A 27,144-nucleotide genomic window follows, 5' to 3' on the forward strand; every position below is an offset into this window, starting at 1 on the left:
AGTGGTGGTGACCCTGCCTGGCCCCATCCTCAGCTCCTTCCTGCAGAACACCATTGTGCAATCCTCTGCCTCCACTGCTGTTGGCAGCATCCTCAGCTCTGATGGAGTGCCCATCACCTCGGGGTGCTGTGGCCTCTCTGGCACTTCCAGCCACTACTGTGGCAGAAGGTACCTCCCCTGATAAAGCCACTGGTGACAGCCCAGACAAGTGCCTCCAGGAACCCAGAAGTAAACCATGGAGGGAGGATGGAGCTCCTGGACATTCTTTTTTCAGAGAGATTGAGCATCACAGGCTCTCCTTGTAAAGTAGGACCAGAAGGGAATAGCCTGAAAGCATGGCCCACATCTGCCTCTGCCTCCTTCTGCTCTCTCCTTTCCCTCTCCCAGTCTGTTTCTTTGTGTTGTCCTTCCCTCTGTGGACATTGTCTCATGCGCTCACTGAGCAAGCTGTTGGTCTAGAATGATCAGAGTGGAGGTAAAAGGGGACCCTTCCCCTTTCCCAGAGGAAGGGGAGGGTGGGACACTGTGCCATGGGCCCCTTTCCAGCACTGATCCTAGAAGCTGAGGAAGGCTGCTCCAGAGCCAGTGGCCTGCCTTGCTTTGTCTCTCCCTAGAAATGCTCTCTTGAGCATTTCCTGTGGTTGGGGAGCCTCATCAGTGGTGTCCTCGAGTGAGTAACCTACACCACAGCTGTAGGCCCGTGGGAAGCTGGCAACCTCATCAGCCCCACAGCTCTTGTGGATGGATGTTCCTCCCAGTCTGTATGGGGCTGTACTGGAGGCACCTCAGCAGAAGACGCCCTTGAAGGCCAGCACAATTTCCACAAATGCAGAGGCTAGAGGGAAGCAGGAGAGAGGCATAGCTGGAAGAGAGGCTGGGACTGCTGCCTCTGTGTCCCAGGGGTGGCCAGAAGCTTTCCAAATTACTGTTTTTACCCACAGAGGTGTTGGAGAGGGTCCTCCCTCTCTGGAAGGGGACTACTGAATTGCTGCAAGAAAGTGTTGGGCCCACTGAAATGTCTCAGCCCAAGGCCTTGCTCAAGGGTTGGTTTGGCAGCAAAGACTCCACCAACCATGTGACCCTGCACATCTCCAAACTCCTCACAAGCAAAGCCCAAGAGGGGAGGGAGGAAAAACTGCTGAGAGGGGAGGCAAGTAGTTCAACACAGACATGTGAAATGAAACTCTGATACGCTGATATGAAATCTCCTTTTCCTCTCAGCTGCTATTTGGGGGAGGGTGGGGGTGTTGGCTTTTGAAGACAATGCATTTACCTGCAAATAAACCTGGGAGCAACTTCATTCATTAAACAGACATGTTTAATCTCATTTCTGTGTGCAGACCTCAGCATCTGCAGCCTGCAGGAAGCTGGACAGGTAGCAGACACGCAATCCTCTGCTGTGGCACTGCTTCTTGCATAGGAGCTGCGAAGGCTGGTTCCAGACCCCCAGGTCTCCCTGAAGGAGATCACAAAGACCACCAGGGAGATTGCCGTGCATTCTCTGTTTCTGCCGGTGAGGTGGATGAGACACCTGCTGATATGAGGCTGGGGCTGTGGCCCCAGAGAGCACAGGGGGAAGAGGGCCCATGGATGCCCCATGCAGGGAGCTGCCTGGTCGAGCTTTTCTTTGCATGCATTTGTTTTATCATTAGTCATGCAGGTAGGAGAAGGAAAAGGTACAGCAGCTCTTTACATCAGCTGCCACGGTTGAAGTTTAAGAGGGAAGTTACATAATGGGACAAGTTTTAAGGTGTCTCTGTCTTGAAACAAGACAAACCCAGTTGCTGTTGGGGAGGATGGATGTGCCTCCTGTTCTTAACTGGTCAAGATGAACAAATCGCTAATATGTAAATGCAGTGGCTCACGTATGTGCAGCTTGTACTTTAGCAGACAGCAGAGCTTTCCCTGCATGTTTACATCACTGACAATAAGAAGATTGCACCTTCATGTAGTGGGCTATGAGAAGAGTTAAGACCCTGTCTGCATAAACTGATGTCTGGAATGAACTGGAAACATGACATCACGGATAGGAGAGTTTCCTCAAGCCTGAGGAGACCAAAACACCACACAGAATCCAGATTGTGAGAGGGAGGAAGCTTCATGAGCACAGCCTCATTTCTCATGCCCAGCGTCAGCATTTGCAGAGAAGGGGAAATTCAAATATTAACTGCTCAGCAATGGTAATTTGTGACCAAGGAATGATCTGTCGTGGAGGGCAAGAAGGCCTAATTTCACAAGGGGTTAAAGTGGCTGGAAGCAGGGATGCCAGAGACAGAAGGATTCTCTGTAAGGGATTAAAGTTTCCCTTGGTGATGAGATAAGAAACAGCCCCAGCATTGTCTTGCAGCCATCCTGGAATGGGACTGCTCAGGAGGTATCTTTGGGCAGGAGAGCTGGATTGAGGGATGGATCCATGGCCAGGGAAAGGTGCCCCATGCAACCACTCACAGGACTGGTGCTAATGCAAGTGCGTATAAGGAATCTGCTTGTGATGCATCTTTGCAAATCCCTTGTAGAAACACTCATGGCAATAGGATTCTGCCCAGTGCATTGTTCATTAATTATATTTTAATTATTTAAGCACAAACGTGTTTAATTCGCCTCAAGGAGTAACATAAAATTTCCCCTACAGCATCCTGCTGCTAGTCTGGCTTGTCCGAGGCGCACAGTCCCCTGCTGCTGTGGGAGCTCGTCACCACGATACTACTCCCTGTATGTGAGCTGCAGATGATCACAGACCCCTCTATCGCCCCTAAGGAAACTGCAAGGAACCCAGGGGCTTGCAAGGCTCCATTTATAAGTTGGCTTCTTTGCTTATTGGTTACAAACATGGAGAGCTCTTGGGCCTTTGGCAGTCAGGGCTGTTCTGTGTGGTTTGCTCTGCCCCTCGGGCACAGACTTTGCACTTAGACTGGTGGAACATCTCGAGATAACCTGATGGCTTGACTCAAATCCAGTTGAATTCTTTACTTATTGAAGAGAGCAAACAAGGCCACAAATCTCTGTCAGAATGTGCTCTAGGGGCCTCTGGGAGGGGGTGGCAGGTGCTTGAGGTACCTAATCAGTCAATGGCTTGCAGGAATGTCCTAACACTGAGTCTGAGGGGCTGAGAGCAAGCCCCTGGCATCCTGGTTCCCAGCAGGCTCTGCCCTAGGGTCAGGGTCAGCCGTCTGCACAGACATGGACACTGGCCCTTGTCAGAAAGAGGATCTTGGCCTGCAGATCCCTGGGTGCACAGGGGAAGCAGCGCTGCCAGGGGAGAGCTGAGGGGCTGAGGGCCCCTTCCCCAAGCTCAGCCTTGTACAGACACATCCCCTCCCTCCCCTGCCTTGCTGCACAGCCAAGGAAGCTCCCTGCACCACGGTGTCTTGCACAGCACAGAGGTACAAGGCACTGTCAGAGACCTCGACTTCCTCCAGCTGCAGCAGGCTGTATTTCCCTGTGGTGTTCAGCAAGGTGGTGAGACGGCCGCTGTGCTTGGGGCCAGCTACTGCCTGATATGAGAGAAGCTGTGGGGCTTGGCCTTTCTTCTGCTCGTACCAGAGCAAGCCATAAAAGTTAGAGGTCTGGTATGTGCAGGTTGTTTGGAAGGTGCCTCTCTGCTTCACTGTGACTTGTCCTTCTTGCTGGGTGACGGTGGTTTGCCCCATGGTGCCTGGAAGAAAGTGAAGGTCAGCAGCTTGGCAGGGAAGGGCTCTGGGAAGCAAAGCAGAAGTGGATGCAAAACCCAGGTAGAGAAGGCTCCCTGTCCCTTGTCCTGCAGGAAAATCTTGAGCCCTAGGGACAGCCAGGTGGAGAGTAGGTTTGGCAGAAGCTCAGAGCTCTCAGCCCAGCATGGACCCTGAGGAGAACTGTGCTGTGTCCCTGCTCCTCCTCCCTGCTCCTTCTCCAACAGCACAGACAACCAGGGAACAGCCTGTCATGCCTGACCTTTGTGTGCTGGGACCAGCACCCTGCCAGCATGTTGTGGCGTCCATGGAGGTGATCTCCAGATGTCCCTTCCAACTGTAACCATTCTGTAATTCTGTGATTCTGTAATGCTGAGCTGAAGGGTAGAAAGGGGGATCCCTGGCTGTGTCAACAACCAGGAGAAAACTGGAAACCGAGGCAGGTATGCGCCAGCCAGGAGGCAGAATGGGACACCCTATTAATGGGAGTGGGATGAGAGCTTTATAGTCCCTGGGGCAGCTCTGACAAGATCTGCTAATTTGCATTGGAAGGGAGAAATGTTGGAGTGCAGAGACAGCTGAGAACTGCTGTGGTGACAGCAGGTGGATGAGAAGAGAGAGGCAGAGAGAGATGGATTGAAGGAGAGAGGAAAGCAGGAGAAAGGGTCTGACTCATCTCTCTTCTCTTTCCATTTCCAAAAGCAAGAGCATCTTGAGAGAACTGGTGCAAAATTAAAGTGTGAGCTGATATTTCCGGAGATTTCCTGTAAGAGTAGTTCTCTGCATGAGCCTGATAAGTTTGGCAAGGGTTTCCTTGGGAGAAGTAGTAGTATGTGTTTACAGAATGCCAGGACTTACCCAGCAGTTGCCCCAGGAAAGCAGTGAGGATGAGATATCCCAGGTGCATGTCGAGACCAGCCTGTCTGTTTGTTGAGTGAGAGTCAGAAAACGGCCTCCCAGCTGCAAGATAACAGAGCTGCCAGAAACAACTCTGTGGGGGGAGCAAAGGAAGAAGCAGAGAAGAGAAATGATCTGTTCTTCCTGTGTGTGAAATGCTCCTTCTGGGTTTCTCCCTCCTCCAGCAGCAACACCTGTGGCTCCCCCAGCCAATGGGGAGCGTTTCCACAATGAGGGGGCCTGGGGCTCTGGGAGCTCATGGGGCACCCATTGGAGCACTGCACTGGCAGCAGTGGGGCTAGGGTAGCCCTGCACCCCAGAGTTGAAAGGGCATGTGAAGGGGTGGGGGTGCTGCAGGTGGGGGACTCCTACTCCCACACCCTTTCCACACTAACTCCAGAGTGATCCCATGCACCAGTCATGGCAGAGGTAACATTAACCTGACCTGAGGAGGCACAAACCTGTGCTGTGCTGAGCTGTATATTCCACGTGGCAAACTTGGCAATGTTGCCATGAGCACGTACTTGTATTGATCTAGGACTGAAGAACTGTGCTGTCATCTAAATGTCCTTTTGCTGAACAGTAGAAATCAAGAGATGGTTGATGAGAAGCTGAACATGAGTCGGTAATGTGGCTTTCAGCCCAGAAAGCCAACCGTATCTCCTGGGCTGCATCCAAAGAAGCGTGACCAGTAGGTGGAGGGAGGGGATTCTGACCCTCTACTCTGCTCTCGTGAGACCCCCCCTGCAGCTGGGGCCCCCAACAGAAGAAGGACACGGAGCTGTTGGAGCGAGTCCAGAGGAGGCCACGAAGATGATCAGAGGGATGCAGAACCTCTCCTATGAAGAAAGACTGAGAGAGCTGGGCTTGCTCAGCCTGGAGAAGAGAAGGCTCTGGGGAGACCTTATAGCAGCCTTCCAGTACCTGAAGGGGGCCTACAAGAAAGCTGGAAACGGACTTCTTACAAGGGCCTGTAGTGGTATGATGAGGGGTAACAGTTTGAAACTAAAAGTAGGTTCAGATTATATATTAGGAAGAAAATATTTCCTGTGAGGGTGGTGAGACACTGGAACAGGTTGCCCAGAGAAGTTGTGGATGCTCCCTCCCTGGAAGTGTTTAAGGCCAGGTTGGATGGAGCCTTGAGCAACTTGGTCTAGTGGAAGCTGTCCCTGCTGATGGCAGGGGGGTTGGAACTACGTGATGTTTAAGGTCACTTCAAATCCAAACCATTCTCACCATGCCACCACGGCTGCTTTTGACAGCTTCCTTCATGGATGCTCTCCAGGGGCAGCGCCCTGCTTTCCAAAGCATAACAAGAGACATGAACAGAGGGACAAACTAGATTCCAGAAATGCACATCCCAGATATGCAGTCCTCAGCAGTTTTCTGTTGGGCAGAGAACCCACAGGGACACAAGGACTCCTCCCAGCCAAGACCTGGTGAGTCCACGGAGCTAGTGGAGAGACATGAAAAGCAAGGGGACAGCTCAAGGGGTTGAACACAGAATCTTGTCCAGCATCTGGCTGATGAGTCTTCTTCACATGTTGAGGCTTTCACTGATCCCCAGATGCAGGGTTAGGAGGATGTTTTCCCTCTGCAATTTTTTTTTGGCAAGGAGGTTAAACCACAGGAGCAGTCATATCTCCTACCAAGACACCTCTTCTTTGACAGTGGTCATTGGTGAATGCTGAGGGCAAAGTTAGCTGAACAAGCAGCTGTGATGCTTCTCCTGAATACTCACTGCTGTGTCCCACTCAGTTTCAGCAGGTCAGAGGTGTTCCTGAGTCTGCTGTGGCAATGCACCCTCATGGCAAGGAAGGCCAAGAGCATCCTGGGCTGTAGCAGGGAGAGCGTTGCCAGCTGGAAAAGGGACCTGATCCTTCCTCTCTACTCTATGCTGATGAGGTCACCTCCAAAGTGCTGGGTCCAGTTCTGGGCTCCCCAGGACAAGAAAGATATTGGAGTGAGCCCAGCAAAATGGTGAGGGGACTGGAGCATCTTTCCTATGAGGACAGCCTGAGAGGGCTGGCAGTGTTCTGCCTGGGGAGGAGAAGGCTTGGGAGGGGGGATCTTATGATGTGTGTAAATAGCTGATGGGAGGGAAAAAAGAAATGAATCTTCTCATCCTTGGGACTCCACACCTCTGCCACGAGGAGACTTTGTGGAGAGAGCAATTAAAGCTCCTTGCTCCTCCTGGAGATCCCAGCAATGCCAACAAGTGCCCACCAAGGGACGAGTGTTCATGGTGAATTCTCCTGCCATCCAGTGCCCAGCCAGGGAAGAGAGCCTCCATCCTCACTCAGGATGGGGACAGGCCCCGTTGCAGGCACTCATGTGCTCCTTGTCCCTTGGAAGTGTCTGAAAAGAGGTAGAACCAGGAACAGCTAGAGGCAGGCATCTGGCTCCCTCTCCCCACAGCAGTTTTCTCTCCCTTCTCAAATGTCTCTGGGAACAGCACTTGCGGTAAACATCCCACCCAGAGTCAGACACACTGCTTCTCTCTGACAGGAGGACGCACAATCCTCTTTGCCAACACCCTATCCCCATCCCTTCAGGTGTCCTCATGCAGCCCCTTGTCTGGGAATAACACCCACCAGAAGGGTGAGAAGAGAGGAGCACCTTATAAACTCAGCGGTGTTTCTGAATATAAGTGTATCATTATGGCATGTAGTGCAAAAGCATTTTGGGATTGTACAAGACATGGGATGTTTAGAGAAGGAGCAGAGACAAGGAAAGGGAAGGATCCAGGCAGTTTACCCTGGAGCAAGCATGGGAAGACAGATGAAGGCAGGAATGAGAGCACCCAATCCCATGTGAACATGTGACTGATCTGTGTGCTGGCCTGGCCGTGCCTGTTGCTCTGCCTTGTTTGTCCACCTGCCAGTAGGTCGCTGGAAACGCAGTTATGAAGTCCTGCTGGGACAGGGAGCAGGGCTGATCCTTCACCCTGTGCCTCAGGAGCCTCTGACCATGGGCTTTGGACAGCTGTGTCAGCTACTCGAGCCACACAAGGTTCCCCATAGACTGGATGGAGACTGGAGTCTCTTCCCAGAGGCTTCCTGACAGCTCTCACTCACCTCAGACCTCCAGCCCCTGAGGGCAACTCAGCAAATCTGTTTCTAACTCACTCATCAAGTCGGAACCTGGCATCCCTTGAGGCTGTGGTCAGTGAGCCCTGTCCAGGCTTTTCCCCTGTCTCCTGGGCCTCAACTCTAAAGGTTCTGAATCCTGTCAAACAATCTCGTGGTCTCAACACTGAGCCACTGCGGGGAGCGCTGGAAGGTGCCTGTGACCCTGACTTCCCCTTCTCCTGTCGGTGTGGAGCTTGAACTCCTGACTCCATGAAATGACTTTGTAAGACTAGCAACAACATTGTGAAAGCTCCCTGAAAGCCTGTAGCTGGAGGATGCAGTTTTAAATTGTATATCTGTGCTTTTACAAAACAACAACATGTGAAACCCCTTCTGGCTGTGCTTTTCGAAGTCAAGTTTTGCCTTAGCAACTCAGCACCGACTCCCTGTGTGTACAGGGCAGAGGAAAGCACCTGCTCAGGGTTCCTGGGCTGTCCTGGTGGGGAAAGTCAGAAGCCCGAGAAGAGGCGCCGGGTGTTGCATGTGAGCAGCGGCGGGTCCCTGCGGCAGGAGCGAGGGCTGCCCGGCTGCCCGTGGGCAGGAGGATCTCTGCTGCCCGCCTCCCCGGGCACAGCACAAAGGCGCTGCTCCTCGCCGGGAGCCCGCGGGGCCGGCGGCTGCAACCGCTCCTTGCCGGGCACCGCCGGACACCGACACCGCTCCGCTCGCCATTCCTGTCCCGCTGTGGCCCGTGTCGCGGGGATTTCTGTCTGCGTCCCGGGGGAAGCGCGGGGGGGAGCGGGGCTGAGCGGCGGGAGAAGGTTTGTGGCCGGTGGGCGGCTCCGGCTCCGCGTCGGGGGAGCTCCCGGGGCTGCGGGGTGCGGGGGCTGCGGGGCCTCGGCGGGGCCGGTGCCGGTGGAGCGGGGGAAGCGGCCCGGGGCGCGGGGCCGGGCGGGGCCGGGCGGGGCGAGGCGGCCCCGGCGGGCGGAGCGGCAGCGCCCCCTGGCGGGCCCGGCCGGCGCTGTGCCCCCGCCGCCGACACACACGCCCGGCCCCGCCCGCGGCGGTTCGTGCCCGGCCGCAGCCCCGGCTCCTCTCCCCGTGTCTCCCAGGGCGCAGTAATACACCGCCGCGTCCCCGCGCCGGGGCCGGCCGAGCCACAGGGCGCTGGAGCGGCGGTCTGCCGCCACCGACAGCCGCCCCGACGGCTCCGCCACCTCTTTGGACCCTTTAAGAGCCAGTGCGATGAATGCGGGTCCTCGGCCCGGGAGCTGACGGTACCAGTGGATGTAGTCGTAGGAATTTAGGTTGGGGTGTGAGCAGTTGATGGTGATGCCGGTGCCCTCGGTGGTCTCTGCCGACGGTTCCTGCTGCACCTGGGCTCTGCCCGCAGCCACTGCCGAGAAGACAAAGAAGAATCACTTTGCTTCAGCAGAAAATGTCTTGCAGCAGGAGAGGGAAGAAGACAGTTCACAGATGATGGGGACATGTTCTGAGGACAAATACGGAGAGGCAATTTCTCTGAGAGTGGTTGGTTGGAGAGAAGAATGTATGAGGGATGTTTGGAAATGAAGAAGAAGAGACGGGAGGGGGGAAAGAGATTGTCTAGGAGGAATGGATGGATGGATGGATAAAGAAATGGAGTAACAGAGTGAGACAGGCAAGCTGGGAGGGAATGACGGCACTGAGGGTAGAAGGGATGCCTGCAGAAGGGAGGACAGAGGTGGAATGAATTTCGAGAAGGAGCAGCAGGGCCAGAGGCACGCAGCCCCCGTGCCAGCCCCCACGCACCCCCGCCAGCCCCGCGCACCCAGCAGCACCGCGGCCAGCCCCGCCAGCCCTGCGCCCCGGCACCGCCGCATCCCGCCGCTCCGCCGCCCGCGCCTCGCTGCCCCCCGCCAGCCCCGGCTCTCTGCTCCGCCCGCGCCGCCTCCTCTCCGCCGCCTCCGCTCCTCTCCGCCGCATCCCGACAGCTCCGCCCCGGGGCTCAGCCCTGCGCCGCCGCCGCTCGGGCTCTCGCCCGGCCTCACACTGCCCGGTGGCTCTGCACGGGCACAAGGTTGTCTCCTGGCACCTGGACTCTCCCCGGCCTCCAGCAAGGACTCCCCAGCCAGAAGAAGCCTGCACAGTGCCCGCTGCAGCCTGGGACAGCTGCAGGGCCTTGAGCCACGAGATGGAGCATCTTCCCAGAGCTGTGTCCCAGCTCAGGGGCTGCAAACAGCAGCCAGGGATTTGCAGTGGGTGGGAGTGAGGAGGCTGAGAGCCTCCCTTCAGCTGCCTCTGCACTCAGAGCATAATGCCATAAAGTTGTGTGGTGGCACAGGGGTGTGAGCATTAACCCCCACTCAGAACAGATCCCATTAGATCAGGTTGCTCAAGATCACATTCAGTCCAGCCTTGAACACCTCCCACAATGGAGATTGCACAAGCTCCCTGGGAAACCCATTCCAGCCCTCCTTATTCCTGTTAGCCTATTGCTTCATCAGATTCCTCCATGTCTCAGCTGCCTTCCATTGCCTCTACTCCAAGAAGTGACTCCCTGTCAGCTGGACCAGATTGTACATCCATCTTCTGTCTCCTCTGATTAAGTAGTTGCAGAAAGCAAGAAGGTCTCCCCTGACACATCTCTTTTCCATCCTGTAGGCAATGGCAACTGAGGGGTTTGGCAAGGCAAAAGCCTTCTGTGGAGAAGGACCTTGGAGTCCTGGTGGACAACAAGTTATCTATGGGACAGCAATGTTCCCTTGTGGCCAAGAAGGCCAATGGCATCCTTGGGTGCATTAAGAAGAGTGTATCCAGCAGATCGAGGGAGGTCCTCCTCCCCCTCTACTCTACCCTGGTGAGACCTCACCTGGAGTATTGCGTTCAATTCTGGGGTTTAGAATCCCCCCCCGAGTTCAAGAGGGACAGAGGTCTATTGGAGAGAGTCCAATCGAAGGCTATGAGGATGATTAAGGGACTGGAACACCTGCCTTATGAGGAAAGGTTGAGAGACCTGGGGCTTTTGAGTCTGGAGCAGAGAAGCCTGAGAAGGGATCTGATTAATGTGTATAAATGTATGAAGGCTGGGTGTCAAGAGGAAAGGCACAACCTCTTTTCACTTGTGCCCTGCAATAGGACAAGGGGCAATGGATGCAAGCTAGAGCACAGAAAGTTCAACCTCAACATGAGGAAGAACTTCTTTACTCTATGGGTTAAAGAGCACTGGAACAGGCTCCCCACAGAGGTTGTGGAGTCTCCTTCTCTGGAGACTTTCAAGACCGTCTGGATGCGTTCCTGTGTAACCTGCCCTAGATTGGTCCTGCTCTGGCAGGGGGGTTGGACTTGATGATCTCCAGAGGTCCCTTCCAACCCCTAACATTCTATGATTCTATGATTCTATGATTCCCCTGATTATCTGTGTGCCATGTCAAGAAGGGATTTTTCTCTTCAGGCATCATGCTGTCCGACCCATAATATGCCGGTGGTAGGAGACGACCCACATAATTTTGATTTTGAACAGTTTAGAAAATGAGGGAAATAACATTTGCAGCCCTCAATATCCAAAGCTTGGGGAAGGCTGCTCAGTTTCATAGGTAAAAGATTAAGAGTCTCTGAAACCCAGCAGTGCAGCCCACCTGCCCCCTACCAGTGATCGTTGGAGCGACCCTGTTGGGAGGGAGAGGGAGAGAAAGACATGGCATGTCCTCACGCAAGGAAGCACTTGCGTGGCCAGCCAAGAATTGTAGGGCCCCTTCCTGTCAACGTGGCCACAGGAAAACCCACCAATGTGCCCCAGGCCAACATCCCTTGCCTACACTACACCCATCAGGCACTTGAGATGAGTCTTCTACAGGCACTGACTCATTCCTGCACCACAAATCCTGGGGCCTCTCAATCCCAGCACTAAGAAGAAGCCTCAGTGAGGGAATGGGTATGGAATAAGCCAGGAAATGAAAAGGAGGCATCAGGGAAACAACCACCCAGCCCGTGTCATTACCTGAGATGTTTTCCGTTCATCATGAGCACCTTAGAAAATTGTCACTTCTGCAGAAGCTACGTCTGGGCCTGGGGCAGGTCAGGGCCACCATAAAAGCCAGCTCAAATCCTCGTTCTCTCATCCACTTCTCTCACTGCCTTCTCCTTGAGAACCAGGTGAGTCTGAAGACCTTTCCTCACATCCTTTTCCTGGTCATGCAGATGTGTGCTCCTCCATCCTGTGCTGGGTCTTGGTGCTGCTTGAGAGGGGGAAGAAGGGTGAAGGTCTGACTCAGGAAGTGTCTGGAAATGGCTGAGGGGGCTTTTCTTCTAAGAGCTAGACAGCAGCCTCCTTGGGCCTGGCAACACTTTGCAGTACTGTGTCAGGATGAAGCCTAGAAACCCTTTTGCCTCCCTGCCCACTCTCTACCTCCTGGCTCAGAAAGTGCCTTTGAAAAACTCATGGCAGGGTGACAGACTTGTGGTGGGCTACTCTTCACATATCCCTGTGCTCTGATTCCTCCCAACCCTCTCTCCCAGGTGCACCTGCAGCTCAGAGACATGTCCTGCTACGACCAGTGCCTGCCATGCCAGCCCTGCGGCCCGACCCCGCTGGCCAACAGCTGCAACGAGCCCTGTGTCAGGCAGTGCCAGAACTCCACCGTCATCATCCAGCCCTCCCCTGTGGTGGTGGCCCTCCCTGGCCCCATCCTCAGCTCCTTCCCACAGAACACCATTGTGGGATCTTCCACCTCTGCTGCTGTTGGCAGCATCCTCAGCTGTGATGGAGTGCCCATCAACTCTGGGTGCTGTGACCTCTCCTGCATTTCCAGCCGCTACTGTGGCAGAAGGTGCCCCCCCTGCTAAAGCCACTGGTGACAGCCCGGACAACGATCCCCAGGAACCCACCTGGTGCTGCTCTCCCAGCCTTGGCTGCCTCCCCTACAGGTGAACTCATTTCCCACCTCAGAGTCATTAAAGTTTTCTGCATCCCAGCCTCTGCCTCCACATAATCCTTGTCTTGGTAGACATTGTTTTGAGTTGTCAAGGAAGAAAGGCATTGCCTTGGGTGGCAGGGGGCAAGGTGAGGGAACAAGTGGACTTTTCATCACCTTTTCCTCCTCATTCTCCTACGTATCTCCAGGATGAGAGAGCATGGCCTGCATCCAAAGACAAGGATAGCAAGGGCAGCTCATCTCTCCACCTTCCACCCCCCAAACAGTTCCCTGCACAGCCCGGTGGTTACACAGATGTGCAGGGCTAAGGTGACTCACAGGTTGATGTAGAACTCAGGCCGGCCAGCCCACATACTGGGACCCTCATGTCTCTCACACACCCCCACCTCCCACCAGACAGGGAGCCACAAGGACAGCAGCCAGTGCCCAAGCCCCCATAGCTGCTCTGTCATGCCTGGCCTTCCCCCAGGCATGAATCAGCTTTCCCCAAAGCCGGCTCTTCTCCTGGCAGGGCCTGTTGCCCACCTCTGCCTGGTGGTCTGCTCCCCCATTGTGCTCTGGATAGAGTTGTACTGCCTGGTCCCACTGCAGAAGAAATGAGGCAGGGCTGGGGGAAGTCCATGAGGTAGGGCATGAGGAGGGCTCCAAGGACAGGCAGAGTGCTCTGGGGAGAGCAGGTCCTCCACATCCCAGCACACGGCCATGCAGCAACTGGAGGGTTCACAGAGTAGGTCTGAGTATTTTCCAAAATTGTTGTAATCATGTAATTCCAGGAAGGAACACTGCCAAATGGCATGTTATTTATGGTTTTCATCTTACTTTGAACTCTGACCTCTGAGGGACATATTGCAGAGCAGGTACTGTAAGAGTCAGGCCCACAGGAAAGCCTGAAGCAGCAATGTGCTGCAGGAAAATCCAGAAAGTAAAGAGGAGCAACAAGGAACCATTGCATAAAGAGACCCAACCTCCTGCATTGCCTGCCCCCTCACCAGAGGCACTGGGCCAAATAACCACATAACCCATGGAGAAAGCAAGGGAACCTGAGACTCTTTCACCACCTTCTCATTTTTAGGGTGTGTTTGACAGTCTAGAGCTTGAGGATGGTGACGATAGGCTTGAGTGTTTATGGGTGAGGATCAGAGGGAAGGCCAACAAGGCAGATATCATGGTGGGAGTCTGCTATAGACCACTCAACCAGGATGAAGAGGTAGATGAAATATTCTATAAGCAGCTGGGAGGAGTCTCGTGATCAGTAACCCTTGTTCTCGTGGGGGACTTCAAGTTACCAGATGTCTGCTGGAAATACAATACAGCAGAGAGGAAACAGTCTCAGAAGTTCCTAGAGTGTGTGGAAGACAACTTCCTGACACAGCTGGTGAATGAGTCAACTAGGGAAGCTGCCCCACTGGACCTCTTGTTTGCAAACAAAAGTTGTGTGGTGGCAAAGGGTTCTGAGCATTAACCCCCACTCACAACAGATCCCATTAGATCACGTTGCTCAAGATCACACTCAGTCCAGCCTTGAACACCTCCCACAATGGAGATTGCACAAGCTCCCTGGGAAACCCATTCCAGCTCTCCTTATTTCTGTTAGCCTATTGCTTCATCAGATTCCTCCATGTCTCAGCTGCCTTCCATCGCCTCTACTCCAAGAAGCGACTCCCTCTCAGCTGGACCAGCGTCCCTGTCCATCTTCTCTGTCTCCTTTGATTAAGTAGTTGTAGAAAGCAAGAAGCTCTCCCCTGGGACATCTCTTCTCCAAGATGGGCAGGCCCAGTTCTCTCAGACTCTCCTCGCATGTCATGTTTGACAGCCGCCTAATAGTCTTGGTGGCCTTTTTTGAACACACTTCAGTATGTTGACGTTCTTCTTGGACCAGAGAGCCCCAACCTGAACACAGTACTCCACAAGTGTTCTCATAATGGGCCAGAGGGACAGGGTCACTTTCCCAGACCTGCTGGCAACACTTTGACTAACACAGCTCAGGATGCCATTGGTTCACACTCTGGTCCCATGTTCAGCTGGGTGTCTCCTAAAGCCACACACACTTTTCTGTGCATCTGCTTCCTAGGCAGCCAGCCTGCAGCCTGCATGACTGCATGGGCTGGTTGCTCCATCGCATGCAAAACCTTGCCCTTGCTCTTTTTGACCTTCATGAGGTTCCAATCAGCCTGTCCAGGTCCTCTGAACATAAGCCATGTCCGACACTTACAGCCCGTTCCCCTCGCTGGGTGTTATCCACAGACTTGCTGGCAGTTCCTCACTTCCCACTGCTCATGGCATTCGTGAAAACATTAAACAGTGTTGGTCCTACTGCTGATCCCTACTGCTAGACCCCACTAATAAGTGTCAGACATCTGGGCTTTGCCCAGATCACAACTGTCTGAGCCTGGTAGTCCAGACAATTTTCCACCCACCTTATCACTGAACCCATTTGTCACTGATTTGGTTATAAAGGAAGTATGGGAGAGGCTGTCAAAGCTCTTGCTAAATTCTAGGTGCACACCTCCCCTGCCTGTCCCTTCTCCACAGTGCCCATTACCTCGTGAGAAAGCAATGAGGTTGGCCCTCTGCTCATGGAGAGAGCAGTGGAGAGTGTCCCTGCCATGAGCAGCACATTCCCCCCTGATGAGGGACACACAAGGACACCCAGAGAGAGGCTCATGCACACTGGCATGGAATTAGACACAAATTTGTGCTCGCACGTGCATCCACACAAACCTGGCTGCTTACAAGTACACACGAGACAAGAACACACATAGGAACACAACAGACCATGGACTCTGCTGAGCTCTCCTGGGGACTGGGCAGTGTTAGGCAGGATGGAGTCAAAACCTAAGAGCACAACGCATACACCTGGGGAGGCAACAACAAGTGACCATAGGGGTGAGCTGAGGAGGGAGGGAAAGAGAAGAACATGGCGTGTCCTCATGCACAGCAGCCCATGGTGTCCAGCTGATTATTGCTGGAGCTTCTTCCTGAGAACAACACTTCAAACAGCCCCAAAAAGTGACCCAGGCTGATGTCACTTGCCTGCTCTGGACCCATCCAGCACTCGAGCTGAGTCTTCTGCCAGCACTGCTGCATTCCTGCTCTGGAAGTCCTGGGTTTTCATCCCAGTGTTCAGAAGAAGCCTTCATTGGGGAATGGGCATGGCCCAAACCTGGAAATGAAAAGGCAGCAGTGTTGGAAAGAAAAGCACGGCCCATATCATTAGCTGTGATGGTTTGCATTCAAGATGAGCTTGTCAGAAAATTTTTAGCTCTGCAAAGGGTGCCTCTGGTCCTGTGGCAATGAAGGGGAAGTATAAAAGCCAGCCCCAGTCCCTGCTCTCTCATCCCCTTCTCTTGCCTTCTTCTTGTTGGGAACCAGGTGAGTCTGAAGCCCCTTCTTTTGCCCTTTCAAAGTGGGGTCTCTACTCGGTGGACATCTCAGGTGATATTGACTATGTCCTGTGGTGGGTCTTGGAGCATCTTGCCACAGGAGAGAGAAGCAGTGAGAAGGTCTGCTTAGAGAGAGGCTGGGATGTGGCTGAGAGGGCTTTTGGTTTATGAATTAAGAGAGGGTCTCTCTGAGCCAGGCTGCTCTTTATAGGGTGATGACAATGGTGTGTGTCCTGGCCAAACCTCCATCTGCCAAATCAGTAGGGCTCTTGGCTCCTTTGTGACAGGGTAACCAGGCTGCTCCTCACTTACCCTTGTGCTCTGTTTCCTCCCTGCTTCTCTCCCAGGTTCACCTCCACCCTTGAGCCATGTCCTGCTACGACCAGTGCCTGCCATGCCGGCCCTGCGGCCCGACCCCACTGGCCAACAGCTGCAATGAGCCCTGTGTCAGGCAGTGCCAGAACTCCACCGTTGTCATCGAGCCTCCAGCTGTGGTGGTGACTCTGCCTGGCCCCATCCTCAGCTCCTTCCCACAGAACACTGTTGTAGGCTCCTCCACATCTGCTGCTGTTGGCCGCATCCTCAGCTGTGATGGAGTGCCCATCAACTCTGGGTGCTGTGACGTCTCTGGCATTTCCAGCCGCTACTGTGGCAGGAGGTGCCTCCCTTGCTAAAGATGCTGGGAAAGCCCGAGGGCGACACCCTGAGCAACTCAGAACATGGTGCTGGGCAAAGGATCAATCTGGATTTTGTTTTCAGCAGAGCTGACTATTCTTGCTTTTGTCTCCATTTGCTTTATTTGCTTTGTTTGCCCCTAGCAGCAAGGTCCTACCAAGGCCACCTTGGGGGGATTTCTCTCCCTCCCTCTATGAGGCAGCCAGCCAGACAGCATGCAGGAACTTCTCCAAGGCCAAGGACTCTTGGCTTTCTCTGGGGCTCCCTGCATTCCTGCCTTCCACTTGGAGTGACTTTGTTTCCCTCTTTTGACTCATTAAAGTTCAGCTGCATTCAAGCCTGGCCTCCATGTCATCCTTCCCTCTGTGAACACTCTCCAAGATGCCAAAGGAGAAAGGTGTTGCTCTGGGGTGGAAGGGGTGAGGGCACAAGGAGGCCCTGCTCCATTCACAGAGGATTGGGAGGTTTTTACACCCTGCAGTAGCACCTCTTTCGGGCACCATCCCTTGCAGATGAGGAAGTCATCCCTGGCTCCTTTGCTGCCAGTGACCGTCAGGCCTTGTCTTGCTGTGTCTCTGCCCACAAAGACCCAGAAAGGCAGGTGGCCCTGAGGGCTCAGCAGCCCCATGAGCTCTTGAGCAATGGTGTTTCCTCTTGCTATGGCTGAAGCTGTGCTGGGGTGGCAGGGAGTGGGTGTGGGGCTCCAGAAGATGCTTTGCTTTGCAGAATTGAAAGAGTGGTAATGCAAGGAACAGCCCTTGGGATGGCCTGTAGCTGCTGCTCCACCTTCCTCTCCCCTCCATCACCTAGTCTAGGGGCCATGGCCAGCTGGCATGGGTAGAAGTAGCAGGGAAGAGTTGCCCATGCTGCTGAACGCGTTGAGGCTGGAAATTGGAGCTAAGCATGTTGGAGCTGAGGGCAGTCTGCTGAAACGGTGTATTTCTGAGGGAGATCAAAGTGCTCTGATACAGAGCATGCAGGAGAACGTGAAGATCAGCATGGATGAGGGTACTTGGTGCACTTCCCAAGAGAGCTTGAAATCCCCACACCAATGTCCTCCACCAAGAGGGAATTTTGGCTAATGAAGGATATCACAGAATGACAGAAGGCCAGAAACTTCAGAATCTCTTCTCCAGTGTCTTCCTTCCAAATATGCTGGAGGGCTTCCTCACACCAGGGGACTTACCCATCTCATTGCACAGCTGCATGGCCCAGCTTTACTCCTCCCAGCTCCTGGGCAGGGACCAATGTTTCCTCTGCACTCCCATGCCCTATAGCCACTGTTTGGCTACCTGCAATCTTCTGTGTTATGGGACCATCATGCGTCAGGCTGTATGTGTCTGGCTGGTGGCAGGGACATGGCCGGCCTGTTTCCTGCCTCCTGCTCTGCATAAAATAATCACCTCCCTGTTGGTTTACTGTGGGCCCAGGCACATCTGCCACTTCTTCGCTGATCTGCCAGCTGTCCTGGCCATGGCTTGTGCTGGCACATCTGCCAACGAGGCTGTGATCATGTTCAATATTGGGGATGTGACCCTGGACTGCTTCCTCTTGATCTTCACTTCTTACAGGTACAGAGTGGGTGCCATCCTGTGGCTCTGCTGTGCAGAAGGCAGGCACTGAGCTGTCTCAACCTCTGCTTCCCATTTCACTGCTCTGGCCTGTTTCTATGACCTGTGTGTCTTTCACCTACATGGGAAGTGACCTCACAAGGGTCACTAGACAGAGTGGTGGCTGTTCTTTACACCGCTCTTGCCTGCTGAACCCCTTGATGTAAACCCTAAGAAACAAGGATGTGAAAGCTACTGGTATTTGTTCATGTGCAATAAACAGCTGGCAGGGCTGTAGCGTTTGGTAGTTGAAATGATGACTAAAGCTGTTTCCTTTGAAGAAAATGCTTTAAAGCTCGACTGATCAAGATGAGCTAACCCTTCTGTGGATGGGATCAGTACAGTGTCCTGCGCCCTGGCGAGGGGGCAACATTTTTCAGTGTGCTGTGGGAGTGACTGAGCACTGGCATGGGTTGCCCAGGGAGTTTGCTGAGTTTCCCTCTTTAGAGATGTTCAAAAACCCCCTCGACACAGTCCTGGGCAACTGGCTTTAGGTGGCCCTGCTTGAGCAGGGGGATTGGACCAGGTGACCTCCAGAGGTCCCTTCCAACCTCAAACATTCTGTGATTTTCTCATTCTGTGAGAGCAGATGATGTAGATCAGCTCACGGTTCCAAGTATCTGAAGAGATGCAAGATCACCTATAATATCCTCTCTTTCTTTCCACTCCTAGCACTAATAAACGGCGTTTAAAGCAATGCTTTGAAGAGGCTGAGTGCCTTCCTTACCGGGATCAGTCAGTGTAATTTCTGGTGCCCCAGCCTCCGTTTTTGCAGTTTGCGGGGAGTCTGGCTTGTTCCAGGCACACCACGCTCTCCTGGTCTGTGAATACATCAGTGGGGCACCACTCCCTTTGCAGAGGTGGGGCTGGTCCTGCTCCCCCACATCTCCCTTAAGGAGATCACTAAGGACAGCTGGAAGCATCTAAGGCTGGAGGAGCTTTCTCAGTTGTAATGTGGGAATTCTTTGTGGCTGCAGCAATATGGATCTTCTCGAGTTTTTGTGTTATCCATGACCCACAGACTTGGGACACAGAGAGGCTCAATGTCTGGAAAGGCCATGGCAGCTTTGACTCCGCTGTGGTTTCTCTCTCTCTTCTAGTGAGAAAACAGTTGACTGAACCACTGTCAACCTCTTGAACTCACTAAAGCTGATTGTACCTCATTCATTGGCTTAACTGTGGGGTCTGAAGGACTTGCCTAGAGTCATCCTGAGAGCCTGAGAGTTGGCACTGGGCGTCCTGATTTGCAGTGGTGTGTGTGCATGTTCATGTTCACACGCATGTTCCTCTGGCTGTACTCGTGGGTGCATTTGCACACACGTGTGTCCGTGTGTCCCTGAGGTACTACACATGCAAGCATGAGTGTGCACAAATGTTGTGCGCAAGTGTGTTTGGTCACGCCTGTTCATGGGTGTGTATGTGTTTCATCACATGCATGTGCCTTCGTGCAGGCGAGCATGGACAGGTGTGACATTGGTCTGCATATAAGTGTGTGGGCATAGATGTGTGTGCATACGTTGTTCTATGTGTGTACATCTCTGCACATGACCATGCATGTATATCTGCATGCAAATACATGCGTGCAGGAGCATGCACATGTGTAAGCATGTGTGTTTGAATATCTGTGCTTACACGTTGGTATGGAGGAGTGGTTCTACCACCATCTGCACATGGGATCCTTTGGCGTTGTGTGTGCACACACCTCTTTGTAAGTGCACACATATGACACATATCTCTGTGTGTGCATGCCTGTGAGTGTGTATAGCTCTGTGTGTGTGCACCCATGAGGGGATGTCAAACGTCTTGCTAAAATCAAGGTACATCACAGCCAGCGCCCTTCCCCACAGTGCCACTCCCTTCCTCATAGAAAGCAATGAGGCTGGTGAGGCATGATTTGCCCTCAGTAAACTCACATGAGCTGCTCCCAACCTCCTTCTTGCCTTTCATGAGTTTAGAAAAGGCTTCTGAGAGGATTTACTCCATCTTCCTTCAAGGAACTGAGTAGAGCCTGTCCAGCTGGCTCCTTGAACGCTCTTGGATGTATCCCAAGAGATCCCATGGAGTTGTGTATTTCCAAATGGTAGTAAGAGCTCCTGAGTTCTTTCTTCTTGTACTGTGGGTGCTGCTTCATTCCCAGAGAGCCTGCAGGGAGGCTCAGGGATGTGGTAGGCCTGAGGAGAAGCCATACCAGTAAAAACTGAGGAGAAACAGGCAGCGAGGGCATCAGCCATTTCCCTGTCAATTGTCACCAGGTCCTCTTCCTCATTGAGCAATGAGCCCAGCTCTAGTCAGCCTTCCTTTTGCTGCCAATGGGCTCGGAGATACCTTTCCTGATTCCCTTCACACTCCCCTCTCAAGTTTCCACTCCAGCTGTGCTTTGACTTTTCTTGACTCACCTTTCTGCACATTGCAGGTGACCATCCTTGTGCTCTGAGGAGTCTGTCCTTGAAGGTTAGACAGCTCTCCATGCACCCTCTGCAACCCAGAGCAATTTCCCATGGCATCCTGTCAAGCAAGTAGGTCCCTGATGAGACTCAGATGTGCTCTTCTGAAGTCTTGGTCAGTCCTCTGAGGAACATGAACTCCACAGTCTCCTGGTCACTGCAGGCAAGGCTGCCCTTGAACTCTACATCATCCAACAGTTCTTCCTCATTTGTGAGTGGCAGGTCTAACAGAGACACTCCCCTAGTCCCTTCATGGATTGCCTGCATCAAAAATATGTCTTCCATAGGCCCCAGACATGTCCTGTTTTTCTTGTGCTCAGCCATTTTCCTCCTGCAACAGATACTGAGCTGGTAAAAGTCACCCATGAGCACCAGGGCCTGTGACTGTGAGGCTTTCCCCAACTGCCTGAAGAAGGCTACACCTGTCTTTGCTTCTTGAGCAGGTGTGTAGCAGACACGTAACTACAGCATCTCCTGTGCCACAGGGAAAGCGTGAGAGCCTCCCCTGCCATCCTGTCCCCCATGCATACCTCTTCTACCCCTTGTGACATCCCTGCTCTTCAGTCTATGGTACACCTCTCCCTTCATACCTACTTTAAACTCCTCCTTCCCGGTTTAGCAGGTGTTTGCACAGACACTCTTGCCTCACCTTGCCAAACACATTCCATCCCTGACCAGTACTCCTCTTTTACCAAGAGGCTCCTGTGGGAACAGAAGCCAAAGCTGCACCCAACTCCTGCCATGCACACTACCCAAAAGAGCTCTCAAGGGAAAATATTCTCTTCTGACCTCTATGTCATGCTTTGCATCTCAGTCTTAGTAAATACAGGTAATGAAGGGGTTGTGATTGAAATGGATGAAGATCCCTTCAGGGCATATGTCCTTCCAGCCCTGGGGGACCAACTCAGATTCCAAATACACCCTTGTGTAGAGGTCCTTTCAGCCCAAACTCACTGCCCTGGAGGGAAGGACCTCACAGAGCCTTCTTTGTTACCAGCATCATTCATAGAATCATAGAATCATGGAATGGTTAGGGTTGGAAGGGGCTTTGAAAGACCATCTAGTCTAATGATCTCCTGCCACAGGCAGGGACATCTGTCACTACATCAGGTGTCTCAAAACCCCATCGAACACGGCCTTGAACACTTGCAGTGATGGGACATCTACAATGTGTCTGGGCAACGTCTTCCAGTGTCTCACCACTCTCGTAAAAATTTCTTCCTCATGTCCAATCTAAAGCTACCATCTTCCAGTTTAAAGCCGTTGCCTCTTGTCCTTTCACTACAGGCCATCATAAAACATCTTCCTCTCTCTTTCTTATAAGCCTCCTTTAAGTATTGGAAGGCTGCAAGAAGGTGTTCCCAGACCCTTCTCCTCTCCAGGCTGAACAATCCCACCTCTATCAGTCTTTCTTCATAGGAGATGTGTTCCATCCCTCTGATCATTCTCCTGGCCCTCCTCTGGACCCACTCTGACAGACTCTACAGACTCTTCCCACAGTCAGTGAAGAGACATCAGCTCACACACAGGACTTATCCCATCTTGAAGCAGATGGACATGTTAAATGGGACAAACCATCTTTCTGGAGACATTGATCCTGCAATTGACCAGTCATGGTCTCTGAACTCCCCAGCTAGCATAAGCTCATAGCAGGACCTGCCTACCTGGTCACGTGTGCATGGCCTGCTTCATCATGCGATCAGAAATGAACCCACAGACTGTCCCACCAAAGCCTACAAGCACCTTCATCCCACGGCTAAAGCTCATATCCATGTCCACAGCACTCAGGGACAGACAGAGAGCAGGGAGAGGGCTTTTGTGTGGGTGAATGGGCTCAAGCTGGGCACTTTACTCTCATCAGCTGCATCTCCTGCTCTCACCAAGCACGGGTCAGTGTTCCCTCAGCCGCTCCGAATCCTTGGAAACAGAACTTGCAGACTCTACCAAGTCCAAGACCTGTGAGGTGACCCTGGACAGTGTAGACAGCTCCTCTTTGGGTGTCTTGAGTCTTCTCAATTAACTCTAGATAACAAGAGGTCTAGATTTGTGTGTGTACGTGTGTTTTCTAAGCCAGCTCTTTAGTCTATCCTGAGAGTCCTCTACTGGAATCTTCCAGCACATGAGATGAGTCCTCTGCTCACGCTGACGTGTTTTGCTCTGGAAATGCTTGGGCCTCTCATCCTCTCACGCAAAAGATGCCTTCACTGGGGAATGTGCCTGGCACAAAGCAGGAAATGAAAAGACAGCAGTTGAGGAAGCCAGAACACAGCCCAGCATTAGCCGGGATGTTTTGCATTCAAGATGAGCTTGTCAGAAAATAATCACCTCTACAAGGGGTGCCTCTGGCAGCCTGGGGCAGTAAAGGTCCACAATAAAAGGCAGCCCAGCTCCTCGCTCTCTCATCCACTTCTCTTGCCTCCTTCTCCTTGGGAGTCAGGTGAGTCTGAAAACCCTTCTCCTTCATCGCGTTCCTGAAAAAGAGGTCTCACTTCAATGGACCTCTCAGCTGATACCAGCTCTCTTCTATGCCAGATCTTGGGGCTGCTTGTCATGGGAGAGGGAAGTAAGGAGAAGGTTAGAAATGGAGGGAAGCTGGGACTGTACTGAGGCGGCTTCTGGACTTGGGGGCTACCAAGTAGCCATAGAACAACTGGTGGCTCTTTTGAGGCCCTGGTAGAATGAGGCCAAGAAGCCCTCATACATCTCTGCACAGCCTCCAGCTCCCGGCCCTGCATATTCTTTGGCTCCCCATGGTGTGGTGACAAGTTGCTCCTCGTGCATTCTCATGTCTTACTTCCTCCATGCCCTCTGTCCAAGGTGCACCTCCAGACCCAAGACATGTCCTGCTACGACCAGTGCCGGCCATGCTTTCCATGCCAGCCCTGTGGCCCGACCCCGCTGGCCAACAGCTGCAATGAGCCCTGTGTCAGGCAGTGCCAGAACTCCACCGTCATCATCCAGCCCTCTCCTGTGGTGGTGACCTTGCCTGGCCCCATCCTCAGCTCCTTCCCACAGAACACCATTGTGGGATCTTCCACCTCTGCTGCTGTTGGCAGCATCCTCAGCTGTGATGGAGTGCCCATCAACTCTGGGTGCTGTGACCTCTCCTGCATTTCCAGCCGCTACTGTGGCAGAAGATGCCCCCCCTGCTAAAGATGCTGGCAATGGCCTCAGACAAGGATCCCCAGGAAGTCAGAACACGCTGTTGGACAGAGGATCTAACTTCATGCCATTGTTTTCAGACTAGCTGGTCATCCCTGGTTTGCCCTGTAAAGACAGACTGGAAGTGGCCAACCTGGGCTCTCTGAACACATAACAAATGTCTCCCTTTTCTCTCTTTCACTCACCCTTTTTCTCTCTTTTCTTTGCTGTCCTGTGCTCCCCTCAACGCCCGCTGTGAGGACCCCACAAACCAGCCTGGAGGCACCTGCTAGCCTGTCTCCCTTTGCCGGGCAGCTCAACAGATGCCCTGTGGGAACTCTGCCACAGGAAATGGGAAACACATTCTTGGCTGCTCCTGCTCCTCCCTGCACTGGGGGCCTCTACTTGGAGTGACCTCATTTCTCTCTTTAGACTCATTAAAAATTTGCTGCAACCCGCCTGTGTCCCTTAGGTTGTCATTCATCTGCACACTGACTGCTGAGGGAGAAATCCATTGCTTTGGAGGGGAATTAGGTGGGGGCACAGGGGATCCTTCATCACTGCTAGAGGCATTGGAGGATGGGACACACTGCAGAGAGACCTCTTTCAGGCACTGCCTCTTGAAGATGAGGAAGACAACTCTAGTTACTCCACAGCCAATGGCCATCCATCCTTGCCTTGCTGTGACACTGCTCCCTATGGTGCAGGCTTTGCCCTCACACAGACCCCACACACCGCCAGCATCACAGGACAAGGATGCAGGACAGAGTGATTCCTGCATGGGCTGAGGACTAGGGCACCTCTCCCCAGGCCAGGTTCTCTGGGAGTCAGTGAGGAGTCAGGCAGTAACACAGGGACAATGAGCATCAGGACCAAGCCCACCTAGACCCAGTGCAATCATGGGTCCCAGCTCAGGCTTAGTCCCTGGTCCAGGGTCTCTGTGAGAGCTCAGAACTAGCACAGGCCTGCCCCAGATCTGCCCTGTCTGTGCCTGTGTCTGGCCTGGCCAGTCTCCGAGGCAGTCCACAGCAGTTGCCTTCACCTCTTGACTGAGACTCTCTTGAGTCTGGTCTTGGCCTGGGCCCCAGCACCAACTCTGACCCTGGTACTGAGACCTCCTACGCATCTGTTGACTGGGTTATGTCAATAATTAATAGATGCTTCTGGGGTAGAATTAGCTCCTGTCTAAGAGAGAAGTCTGAGATGGACCAGCTCTCTTGTTCATTCTCACCAGAGCCCTATAACAGGACTGGAGTCCTCAGGAGTCTCCCGGGGCTTTTCCACCTTTGTTTTGTTTTCCACTGGGAAAACAGGAGTTATTTTCCCCCTTTTCTGATCGCTGTGCCTATCGTGGGATAAGTACTTTTGAAGAGTGGCTGTACACCCCTTAGCCTTGGAGTAGGCAACCAAGTCTGGTTTCTTCAGCATGCAAAGAGCAGATTGTATCAGCCTTCATGTCTTCCCTGGGTAATGGGAGCACCCAGAGCTGCTCCAGCTGATTTGCAGGCACCAGATACATTTTTTTCACATAGTCCATCCCTGCTTCAACAAAAGCCCTGTAATGAGCAGAAGAGCAAAACTCAAGTCCTCCACCAATTTGATAGTGTGATATTTCCAGAGCACTTCCTGATACAGCAGGTGCCAGCAAGTGTAACAGCACAGAATATTCTCAGGCATAACAGACAGGAAGCCGTTGGCATTCATTAATTGACAAGCAGTTGCACGGGAGCTGGCTGTGCAGCACCAGAGCAGGTGAAAGGGAGACACACAACATTTTCTCTGGCAGCTTGATGAGCCCAGACCCTGAATGCCGTGGAGCAGCAGGCTGGGTCTACCCCTAGTATTAAGGTAAGTAAGTTCAACTTCTCAACAATGTGAAGGTTAGAGTAGAATACAAGGGCAAAGAAAAGAATATTTACAGATGGAAGGGACTGACAATGATCACCTAGTCCCACTGCCTGACTAATTGAGGGCTGACCAAAAGTTAAACCATGGTATTAAGGGCCTTGTCCAAATGCCATGACGGTATCATGGAGAAAAGGACTCAGCACACGATCCAATGTGAATCAAGCATAAGCCTAAGCCATTTATTACAAAAAAAAACCCCTTTTTATAACATATTTGCTTCCGTACATGCAGCCAGGCACTGTCCATGCAAAACCCGATTGGTCGCCCCGCTTCTGCCACACGCTGTCCACACGCCCCCCCTGCAACCTCCCACTGGTCAGTCCTTTCACCATCCCCCTGTGTTGTAACATGGTCCTGCAGGTGCCAAGTCCAGCACTGTTCACAGTGATGTTTACTGTCAAGTGTGCAGAGGCTCCGTGGGAAGCACACAGGAGATTGGTCTGTGGCCTTGCAGGTGCTAAGTCTTGCAGAGGCTCTGTGGGAAGCACACAGGAGATAGGCCTGTGGCCTTGCTTGGAGAGCTTGTTGACTTTAGCTCTTGATTCTTTCTGTTAGCTGCAACAATATCCCCCAACAGTATCATCAGCAAACTTGCTAATGGTGCATTCAACTCCTGCATCCAGATCATTGATAAAGGTACTGAGCAGAGCCAGCCCTAGAATTGAGCCCTGAGGAACACCACTGGTGACCAGTTGCCAGCCGGTTGCAGGCCCATTAACCACAGCCCTTTGAGCCACGTCATTCACCCAGTTCATCACCCACTGCACCGTGTTCCTGCTCATCTCACAATTGGACAACTTGTCCAGAAGGATGCTGTGAGGGACACTATCAAAAGCCTGACTAAAATCCAGAAAAACTACATTCACTGTCTGCCCTTCATTCACTGGGCAGGTGACCCTATCATAGAAGGATGCCTGATTAGTTCAACAGCTTTTTCCCTTTGTGAACCCATGTTGACTGTGCCTGATGGTTGCATTCTTCATTAAATGTCTTTCAGTAGCACTCAATATGATCTTCTCCATAACTTTTCCACGGAGAGAGGCTAGTTTAACAGGTCTGTAGTTTCCTGGGTCTTCCCTCGCACCCTTCTTGTAAATTGGAACAACATTGGGTAGCTTCCAGTCAGCAGGGCCCTCCCCAGACTCCCAAGACCTTTGGTAGATGATCTAGAGGGGTCCTTCCCTAACATCCACCAGCTGTTTCAGTACTCTGGCATGAATCCCATCTGGCCCCAGGGACTTAGGAACATTCAGCTGATACAACTGAATCCCTTCCAATTTCAGTGTCCACAAATGGAAATTCACTGTTCCCACAGTCGTGGTCCTCCAACTCAGAGCACCAGGCAGCCCAAGGTCTATCAGTATTATTACAGACTGAGATCTGTGTATAGTTGCAGGCCTACAATCGCATTGGGATCACAGAGACAGGGTGGGA

At 52.8% G+C, this 27,144-nt stretch overlaps 3 pseudogenes and 1 gene segment (V, D, J or C); 3 read left to right on the forward strand and 1 right to left on the reverse strand.

The window, feature by feature from the left end:
* Positions 1–785: 785 nt before the first annotated feature.
* LOC137673952 (T cell receptor alpha variable 26-2-like) lies at positions 786–9,498 on the reverse strand. The segment is given in 5 exon segments: positions 786–835; positions 4,527–4,591; positions 5,490–5,500; positions 8,752–9,032; positions 9,447–9,498. Coding segments are annotated over 5 exon segments (459 nt in total).
* Positions 9,499–11,636: 2,138 nt separating this feature from the next.
* On the forward strand, positions 11,637–12,460 carry LOC137673676 (feather keratin Cos2-3-like; annotated as a pseudogene).
* Positions 12,461–15,787: 3,327 nt separating this feature from the next.
* Positions 15,788–16,606, forward strand: LOC137673772 (feather keratin Cos2-3-like; annotated as a pseudogene).
* Positions 16,607–22,962: 6,356 nt separating this feature from the next.
* LOC137673677 (feather keratin Cos1-1/Cos1-3/Cos2-1-like) lies at positions 22,963–23,814 on the forward strand (annotated as a pseudogene).
* Positions 23,815–27,144: the final 3,330 nt, after the last annotated feature.

The sequence above is a fragment of the Nyctibius grandis genome, chromosome 26, assembly GCF_013368605.1.
Source record: "Nyctibius grandis isolate bNycGra1 chromosome 26, bNycGra1.pri, whole genome shotgun sequence".
In the NCBI taxonomy this organism is placed as follows: Eukaryota; Metazoa; Chordata; class Aves; order Nyctibiiformes; family Nyctibiidae; genus Nyctibius; species Nyctibius grandis.